The sequence below is a fragment of the Pterocles gutturalis genome, unplaced genomic scaffold, assembly GCF_000699245.1.
Source record: "Pterocles gutturalis isolate BGI_N339 unplaced genomic scaffold, ASM69924v1 Scaffold14582, whole genome shotgun sequence".
NCBI lineage: Eukaryota > Metazoa > Chordata > Aves > Pterocliformes > Pteroclidae > Pterocles > Pterocles gutturalis.
In genome coordinates, this window is record NW_010112961.1 from 1 (window position 1) to 9,552 (window position 9,552).

General features: G+C 45.2%; 1 protein-coding gene across 1 annotated transcript; it reads left to right on the plus strand.

Annotated features, from left to right (window-relative positions):
* The first annotated feature begins 3,408 nt into the window (after positions 1-3,408).
* On the plus strand, positions 3,409-6,474 carry OSER1 (oxidative stress responsive serine-rich 1). The gene is made up of 3 exons (XM_010074268.1): positions 3,409-3,485; positions 4,799-4,909; positions 5,672-6,474. Exons 1-3 carry the CDS (start codon positions 3,409-3,411, stop codon positions 6,360-6,362), a joined length of 879 nt encoding a protein of 292 aa, XP_010072570.1. The 3' UTR covers positions 6,363-6,474.
* Positions 6,475-9,552: the final 3,078 nt, after the last annotated feature.

The window sequence follows — 9,552 nt, forward strand, 5'->3', positions numbered from 1 at the left end:
GGTTCGCTCCTCTGGGGGCCGGGGGCCTTGGCCGTGGGGGTTTCGGGGCGTTCAATCCCCCGACGTTCCCGTCCATGAGACCACCGGCAGGAGTTGGTGCCCCCGGAGGTTTCTGAGCGGGGCGGGTGCCTGCAGGCACTGAGCTGGGTTCAGTCCCGCACTGCTGGGGAACGGCTGGAGATGGGGAAGGAGGGATGTGTGTTCTGCCAGGAAATTAAGATTGTAAGTTTCAGTGTGTGTTTTGAGGCCAGCTTAAATTTTGTTTGTTTTTCACAGTAAGTCATTTTTTGTTGCTATCGGTGCTAGTTGGCTGGTGTGTCTGAAGTGCTTAAGCTTACACTTGGTTTTCACAGAGTGAATGGGTTTTTATCTGAATCAGTTTGTTGTTTTGCGGGTTTGCTGTGTCAGTGGTGAAGGGCAGCATGGTAAAATATTTCATCTGAAGCTGGTAGTAGGTTTTGAATAAGGTACAGTGTTTTAATAATGTTCTGTCATTTTCTCGCTGAGGTTACATAACACAAAGGTTTGGTATTTTTTAAGAAAAAAAGGTTGTAGACTGAATTTTTAATTTTACAGAACCTTCTGTTTGGGTCAAGGAAGAAAACTTTCTGAAGTAGGGACTATATGTTTCACCAGATTAGTAGTATTTAACTGAGAGAGTATCTGAAATAATAACTTGCTCAGGTGAGCATGGTGGTGTCAGTCTCTGGGTTAGCTTCCTTCTCTCATGTTTACTTGCTCTCTGACTCACTGGCCAACATGTGCATTGAGGTTGTTATGATTCATTATCCTTCTGCATGTGTCATAATAGCTGTCTGCCATACAGGGCATCCAGATGAAATCATAGCAGAGCCAGCAGCCGGAACAACAGCAGGGAGAGCTGCCACCTCCAGTTCCAGTGAGGGAACAGAAATTCCCACCCTGTATCTGCTTAAGGAACTGAGGTGAAGAGGTTCTCATTACTCCTCTCTCTTCACCAAGACTTTTTCTTTTCCATGCTACCAAAAAGCTGGTGCTCAGTTGGTAAAAGCAGTACTAATGTAGGTGTTACTGCCGTATTATTAGGTAGAGTTAGTGCTTGGCGTGTGTTCTTGTTGCCAGAGCTGAGTTTGGAGAGGTGTAATGGATTCTTAGAGCTTCAGGAAGATACAGAATTACAGAATGGTTGAGGTCGGGAGGGACCTCTGGAGGTCATCTGGTCCAACCCCCCTGCTCAAGCAGGGCCACCCTGAGCCCATTTCCCGGAGCTGTGTCTAGCTTTTGAATGTCTCCAAGGAGGGACACTCCACAGCCTTCCTTGGCGAGCTGTGTCAGTGCTCAGCCACCCTCACAGCAAGAAGTGTTTCCTTGTGCTCAGACAGCACCTCCCGTGTTTCAGTCTGTGCCCATGGCCTCTGGTCCTGTCACTGAGCAGAGCCCGGCTCTGTCCTCTCTGTACCCTTGTGTACATGGATGAGATCCCCTGAGCCTTCTCTTCTCCAGGCTGGACAGTCCCAGCCCTCTCAGCCTTTTCTCACAGGAGAGATGCTCCAATCCCTTCAGCATCTTAGCAGCCCTTCGCTGGACCCTCTCCAGCACGTCCGTGTCTCTCATGGAGCAGGGAGCCCAGCGCTGGACGCAGCACTCCAGCTGTAGCCTCACCAGAGCTGAACAGAGGGAGGGATCAGCTCCCTCGGCCTGTCAATCCCTTTGTCACCAGGGCACATTGCTGGCTCATGTCCATCCTCGTGTCCACCAGGACCCCCAGGGCCTTTTTTCTGCAAAGCTGCTTTCCAGCTGGGTGGCCCCCAGCGTGTCCTGGCACACGGGCTTGTTCCTCCCCGCGGGCGGGGCTTTGCACTTCCCCTTCTTGAAGTTTGTGAGGTTCCCATCCGCCCCTTTCTCCAGCCCGATGAGGTCCCTCTGGATGGCAGCATGGCGCTCTGGTGTGTCAGTCACTCCTCCCAGTGTGGTGTCATCAGCGGACTGGTTGAAGGTGTACTCTGCCCCATCATCCCGATCGCTAATGAAGATGTTAAACAGGACTGGACCCAGCATTGGGTACACCAGGCTACACCACCAGTTACTGACCTCCAACTTGACTTCGTGGCGCTGATCCCAACCCCTCTGGGCCCAGCGTTCAGCTTTCAGCCTACCTCACCATCTGCTCGTCCAGTCGGTGCTTCAGCCGCTTCTCTGTGAGAATCTTATGGGAGCCAGTGTCCAAAGCCTTGCTGAAGTCCAGGTGGAATATATCCACTGCTCTCCCCTTGTCTACCAAAGCAGTCATTTCATTGTACAAGTATGATAACCGTGTAGTTTAAAATAAAAAAGACTGAGAAGATCATGTCGCAACCTGCGGTGTGGCCAAAGGCTCTCTCAGTAATAGCACCCACAACAAATGGCCCTGTTTGTCCCCAAGCAGGAAAAGTCAAAAGCATTAAATGAAGCAGGTTAATCAGCCAGGTAAACTTCAACAGATACTGAGCTTGAGGGGGTCTGGTGTGGAACTGAGACTTGCTGCTGTTGGTAGTTGCTGCTCAGCAAAAGCAAAGCCCATGCTAAGGAAGCAAACCTTTGAGTATTTTTTAGCAGAAGCATGGCTGGTGTAGGATGTGCAAGTGATTGCAGAACTGTACGGTGCAGAAGAGCATCAAATTTAGAAAGATTCCTTTGTAGCTAGATTAAATGATGGCCAGGGTAGATTATAAAGAAATACGTCAGCCAGTTTTTATCAATCCCTTTTTTATTTAAAACAAGACTTATTGTTTGCTGTTTGGACTGTTATTTGCATTTGTACTTGTGCAAGAGCTTCCTCTGATATCAGAAAATTTGAATAGCTATTTGCAACCAGAATATCACGTCCAGGTAGGAGTGTGCTACTCTTGCTGGGATCTAAACATAAGATAAAAAAATGTTTAGCTTAAAACTTTATCTTGTTTTAAGAAAAATCTGTTGGTTTGGTGTTTTTTTGTATATGTGTACATAACATCAAGTCCCAAAGTCAGAAATAGTAGCTGTAGAAAGTTGCCTCTTTCTGATGGTGGCACTTCTTCTTGCATTTCACCTCTTCTGGAGTTATTCTGGTAACACTCTGAGGCAAATAGGAGAGTCTGTCTAAGCTGTACTGGATGTACAAGAGGCTATTGACACCAAATTTTAGTTTAAATTGTGAGTTCACCTATGCAGTTGTACAGGAGACTGTTTGTTCCATTCTTGGGTATCATAAAGTTTGGTCTGAATCAACTTTCAAAAATGTTCTACTAGAATGACCTCAGCTTTGTGTGCTCAGTGTGCTATTTTGAGTTTATTTTCATGTATTATCATGCTGCTGGGCAACTAATGTTTTTACCAAGGTTCTTACAGTCGTGTCTCTTTTCTGCCTGTAGCAGCGCATGGTAACTCCATCCACTTCTGGCCATCCCAATAATGAAAACAGAAGCTAAGGATGGAGAAGAGGAAAGCCTGCAGATGGCATTCAAAAAGCTAAGAGTTGACACAGCTGGGTAAGTAACACCCCAGGGATGTACGGAGTTAATGTATTGCAAACGGACTGGAAGGGAACACCCTTACTGTTAAATGTGAAGGAATGAGGTAGTTCCAAAAGGCTAGGCGCTGAGAGCCTTCGTTCTGGTTAAACAAACTGAGATCAGTTCTGTGCTTCTGAAGGAATGAGTTTGATCCTTGATAGCTCCCAACAGGCTTGAAACAAACTTAGTGATAGTCAGAAGTTAACAACGTGTCTGAAATGAATTGTGGCGTGAATGTGGCTGTCAGAGGCTGTGTCCGTAGCATTAGGAGTCTGCTGTTGAAGTTAGTATATTGTCATGGCTCTGACCGCCTGTCATGAGAAAAAACTCCCATCTTTTCCCAGGAGAGAAATGTTCTTTCCATGCCAGTAAAGGAGAGTGTTAGATTCAGTGCATGATTCCCACACAAACTGTTTTCATTGCTGTCACTTACAAATTTCCTATTTATAACCAAAATCACTAAATGGGAAAGAACGTGTTTTGTGTTGTCTTGATTCGTGGGAGATCTGACAGGTGGTGCTTACCCTCTCTGTCCCAGGTAGCAGAACAGAAGCAGCATGTGTCTGCTGTTGGCAGTGATCATTTTTATCTGGGGGGAAAAAAAAAAGGTATCTGTATAATGTTGGAAGATAATTTCCTTGTGAATTCAGCATAATATGTGAAGTCACAACTTGGAAAAATTGTTCTTGGGATTATCAGAGCTCCTTGGAAATAGGAGTTTGGAACAAATTTATAGTGCCAGAAAGATTAGTAAATATTCTGAAGTCTCTGTCTCGAATAGAAGTTGAAGATCTGACACAACTCTGTTGCTCAAGTGATTGAAGTTGTAATAGTATGAAGAGTTTTAGCTTATGTTGTCCTAGACAGAGGCTTAAGTGTTCTTCAGTTAAACAAAGTCTATTCATGTCCAAAGAACATTTATTTTTAGGAAAGAATGGCTTATTTGTCTCTGGAAAAAGAGACGTGTTTCTGCAGTGATGGTTTTTTTCCCCTCCCCTCTCCCGGGACACTGAGATTTAGCCATTGTGCGTGCTTCGTCACTGACGTGTGCGGTTTGGATTTGCAGTCTGGGTGCTGAGTGGCATCGTGTTTGGTGAAAGAGCCCGTTATACAAACTTTGGAGATGTGTAAACACTACCTTTCTGATTTGGGTCTTTTTGGGCAGGTCTTGTAAGACATATTGTAAATGATGTGTGGCAATCTTTTCTGGGAAAGAGGATTTGTAAGCTTTTTCATATTCATAATGCTAACAAGTCTAGGCTGTTAACTTTTCATTCTCTCTTTTGCAGATCTGCTTCTCTCTCTGTGGGTGAAGGGACAAGTCCAAGAGTGCTAGTTAGAACTGTGGCAGATGAAACCAAACCTAAGAACGTGTGTACTTCTAAGGAAACCTGGCATGGGTAAGAGAAGCTTGGGGTTATCAGACTATTTTGAATGATACTGCATTGAAAGGGAATTCTAAATGGACAAGTTTTCTAGTAACTACACCCCTCCACAAGGGAAACAAGTTTTCTTTATTAAAGAGGCTGTTTAAAATACTCTACACCACATTTTTCTGTTAATAGGTGACTATTGTTCTTATTTACAGTTATATGAAGTGAAAGGAAATGCTGTTCAGCTGAGGGTTTCTAAACATTATAGATGTTTCTTAATATAAATGTGAATTGCAGTTTTTGTATCGGACAGTCGTGAATACATCTCTTTCAATAACTGTTTGACATCACAGAAGCTGTCAGTATGCCTTGGGAACTGGATTAAAATAAATAATTGATTTCTGGAGTGTCTATACAGAATTTCACACTCATCTCCTACTGAAACAAAACCACCCTTTGCCCTTGAATGATTAGTTTTGTGCTGTCTTCTTGTGCTTTGTCTTTCTCTTAGAGGTTATTTTGTTCTATCTCACATGCTGTACTCATTGTCTAACCTTAAAAGCATGCACTTTTGGTTTCATTTCTCAGATGTTCCTTTTATATTTTGTACAGCTGCTTGACTAGAACGAAGTCAAGTTCTAAGACAGCAGAATCCTCTGAGCAAATGCTCTGAGCTTAAAGCTCTTGCATGCAACATAAATGCAGCAGAGATTTTACCCAATGTTATTTGTAATCCAGCAATAAGTCTTCTAATGAATCTTCACTCTTGTTTGTATCTTTCCCTGGTAGGTCAATGAAGAAGCCTTCAAGGGGAGTTGTGAGAACCCAGCGTCGCAGGCGTTCCAAGTCTCCAATTCTTCATCCTCCAAAGTTTGTCCATTGCAGCACAAAATCCCATTCCACGTGCAACCAGCTAGCGCACAAGAGCCAGATTGATGCCCCAGATGACAGCAGTGGGTTTGGGAGGCCAGTCCCAAGGGAGGCTTGTGCACACGAACGATGCAGTATTGCTCCTGATGTTGGCCGGAAAGGAGCTGATGTTGAGTCTTTGGGAGCTTCTGTTACACAGCTGGCATCAGAGAACAGCCAGAACTCTCCAGCTGCTGTGTCGCTAGTATCCAAAGCAAGCCTAAAGGCTACGGAGCTTTCTGACTTCCAATCCATGTCCAAGCTGAACGTGAATAAGCCATGTGCATGTGCAGATAAAGCCTGTCGGTGTAAACGGTGGCAAGACATGGAAGTGTACAAGTTCTCTGGCTTGCAGAACACCCTCCCGTTGGAACCTGATAGAAGAACAGTTTCTGAGGATCATTCCCAGATGTTGCCATCAAGAACTCTCTCAAGTTCTCCACGCTCTTGCTCTGAGCAAGCCAGGGCCTTTGTGGATGATGTGACTATTGAAGATCTTTCGGGATACATGGAATATTACTTGTATATTCCGAAGAAAATGTCTCACATGGCAGAAATGATGTACACCTGACAACAATGAGCACTGAAAACAGAAGGGTGGGTGGTTTAAATCTGCCCTCGGTCACATGTGAGATGCAACCCACTCCCTGCTCACTGTGCTTGCAATAAAAACACTTCTTTGCATCTTAGCTCATGTTCATTATTTAATCTGGACAAACAGTTTAGTTTAAGCATGAAAGTTTAAGCTCAGAATAGACACAGTGAACATGTTTAGAGCGTACCTGCCTATATTTAAGTGACCTAACACTTGGTAAATTCTACTTTGTTTTCAAAATCCTTGTGTTTCGGTTTGGTGGAAGAGTCTGTAGATTGCTTAGTGATGAGAGCTCTTATTGTGAGAAACGTGGCATAATTCAGTTGCTTGGAAATCGCCATTATCTAGGGTGTAACACACTTGCGTTTTTGGAGGCTTGTGCCTTTGATTTTATTTCATAAAGGAGTGTGACCATCTCCTGTCCTCTTCTTGGTACTACTGCTACTCCAGGCAAATTCAGGAGGCAGTCATCTTTTCTTGGGTGAAGGTATTGCTATTTCTTTGTGCCTAAAGAGGCTTTATTTCTGATGGGCTGAACAGGCATCCTCCTTCCCTATCTTTGATGATAATGTAGTCAGATGCTATTAGCTTAACATCTGCTTGCTAGGTTGCTGATGAGGAAAGAAACTTGGACAATCAAAGCCGGGTTCTTTGAAGGGGTTATTCTGATTTCTGTGGTGCTGGTGAGTGGGAAATGTAAAGCAAGCGTAACTTTTTGTTGAAAGTCCAACGAGCCTTAGAGGCTTGTCTGCAGCAGCAGCAGCAATACCCTGTTTCCTTCAAGGGCATTGCTTCTCCAGTTAACCAAAGGAAAAATGAGGTGATGGACTCTGTTCAGTGTGGTTTTTATGAAGGCTGAAACAGTATTTGCTGGCTTCAGTGGTCCCAGTTCACGTGCTCTGTTTCTTCAGCTTTGTTCAGCCTGCTCTGTAACACCAAATGTTAAGACCCTGTAGGCTTGAGTGAACAGTTACCAGCCACACAACAGGGAAATCTGGAGCACTGGATTTTCTTTCCCCTTCCCTCCAGTCTTTTTACTAAACCATTGTCACTTAGGTGCTTTGTCCAGGTCCAAAATATCAGTGGAGCCTTGAATTCTTCCTGAAATTTACTTAGAAACAACCAGTTTGCCATACTCGGTGTGCACCAGCACAGTCTGTCTTTTATACATATGCGTATAGCAAAGGAACATCCCACCACATAGTGACTAGTTGAGGGGGGGATGAGATGTGTCAAGTTTGTCTTCACTATTTGCAGTACCCAAAATTTTCTCACCTGTAAGGTCTGGAGAAGAAATGAAGACAAACATTTCCCTGAGAAATTCTTTGGTGTTGAGCTTTTTTTGTCATTTCTGTGGCAGTACCTAGGATCTGAACTAAGTGGCCCTGCAAATGTACCTGTTTTTCCACTTCTGAAGTGTCACCTACCCCTTGCAAGGGTGTACTTGGGTCCCACATCTCCCTTGAAAGATGTGAACTGGTGCAGACTGGGAAGGGAGGTTAGCCGCGCTGGGCCACTAGAGGTCAGCCCCAGGCTGGGTGCTGCTGGCTGGGCGCAGCGGAATCCTCTGCTCATGTTGCCTCAGCCCTCACGGGGAATGGGGCTTTTTTTTTTTTTTCTGCCAAAATGAAGAAATAAGACCAGCTCTGGGTGGTGCCTTTGTGCACACGTGATGTTAGTGCTTTGTGAAGTTAGATGGTGTGGGTATGTTAGACAACAAAGGCTCTTTAAATGCCAACATCTGCATAAGTTATTAGCATTTAACAAAGTGTAGCGTTGGGTCGCAACTGCTCTATGTAATTAGGAAGAGTTGCTAAGTAAATAATTACATGATCCTGAGCTTGGCATCCTTTTAGGGCAGTTACAACATATTTGGGCTAGTAAATCCTGGAACACTGTAAAATAGAAGACTATGGGCAGCTGCCACTGCTGCCTTAACGCTTTCCCTTCTGTTACTACAGGGTGTTGTAAGATGCTTTCGTCTGCCCAGAAACCACAAAACAAAAGCCTCTGGTTTTGCTTTGAGAAAATGTGAATTTCCAACCCTTAATTGTGCAGAGAGAACCTTGAAAGCGTGACTGGGTAGTTTAAAAGCTTAGCTTTAAAAGAAAATCCAGCTTGAGACAATTTCAAAATCTGACTTTTTTTTTTTTAAGAAAATAAAAGCTTTAGAGGGCTAGTTCTGCCAAGTGGCACTTCTGAGTCGTGTCAGAGTCCCTTACTGAACTACCCATCCCTTCCTGTGGCTGAATAAAAGTGAAGCCTTTTGTAATTGGCTTTATAGTGGGCAGTTGGTCCTTCTCACCTATTCCTGCAGGTATTTTGTAGTTTACATCCTGTAAATACATCCTTAGCTTTTCTTGCAGTTAATATATTATATGCTTTTCTCTGTGCCTCTACTTTGTAGCAACACTGATGGGGAGATTGTCCAAGTTGTAAATCTGTGCTATGTGACTCTAAAACTTGCTATTGTCTGTGGCTGCTCTGCCCCAGCGCTCGGCGTGGGTCTCAGATCTCTCGAAGGGCAGAGCACAGCCAACAGCACGGTCTCACCCCACAGCTCTTGCAGCTCCTCAGCAGCTCAAGGTCAGTGCAGGGAAGGGCTTGCTGGGACAGTGTCTTTAGGAGATGGGACAGATGTGGCTGGAAAAAGGGAGTGCTTGGGCTAGCCTGATACCTGGTGTTTCATTCCTTGTCCTCACTGCCATCTGTATTTGGTGACATGGATGGTTATGAGCAAGGTGGGCTGTCACCACTGTTGGTGTGTCTGCAGCTGTCCCAGGGGTAGGGTCTCACCTTTCTTTTCCAAACAGAGACTAAATTATGCTGCCAGCTGTTAAACACATGGAGATTTTGGTAAGTTTGTTGTTGTTTGGGAGAAGGGACAATGACTATTTGTGGATCCTTCTCACCAGCCTAAAGCACCTCTGGAAATCCACTTTAAAAGCAGGGGACAGGGCGGGGAGCTCAGCTGCCCGTGGGTGAGCAGGATCCACGCTGGGACCTGGGTGACAGCTCCGCTTTTACTCCTTGCTCCGACACCACTGCGAGTGAACCCACTTCAGGCTGCTGTGGGGGGCACAGGGTGCTCCCCCCTGCCCTGCGCCCCCTCCAGGGGTGTCCCCCCGGCTCGCCTGCCCCCGGCCCTCCCCTGCACACCCCTCCA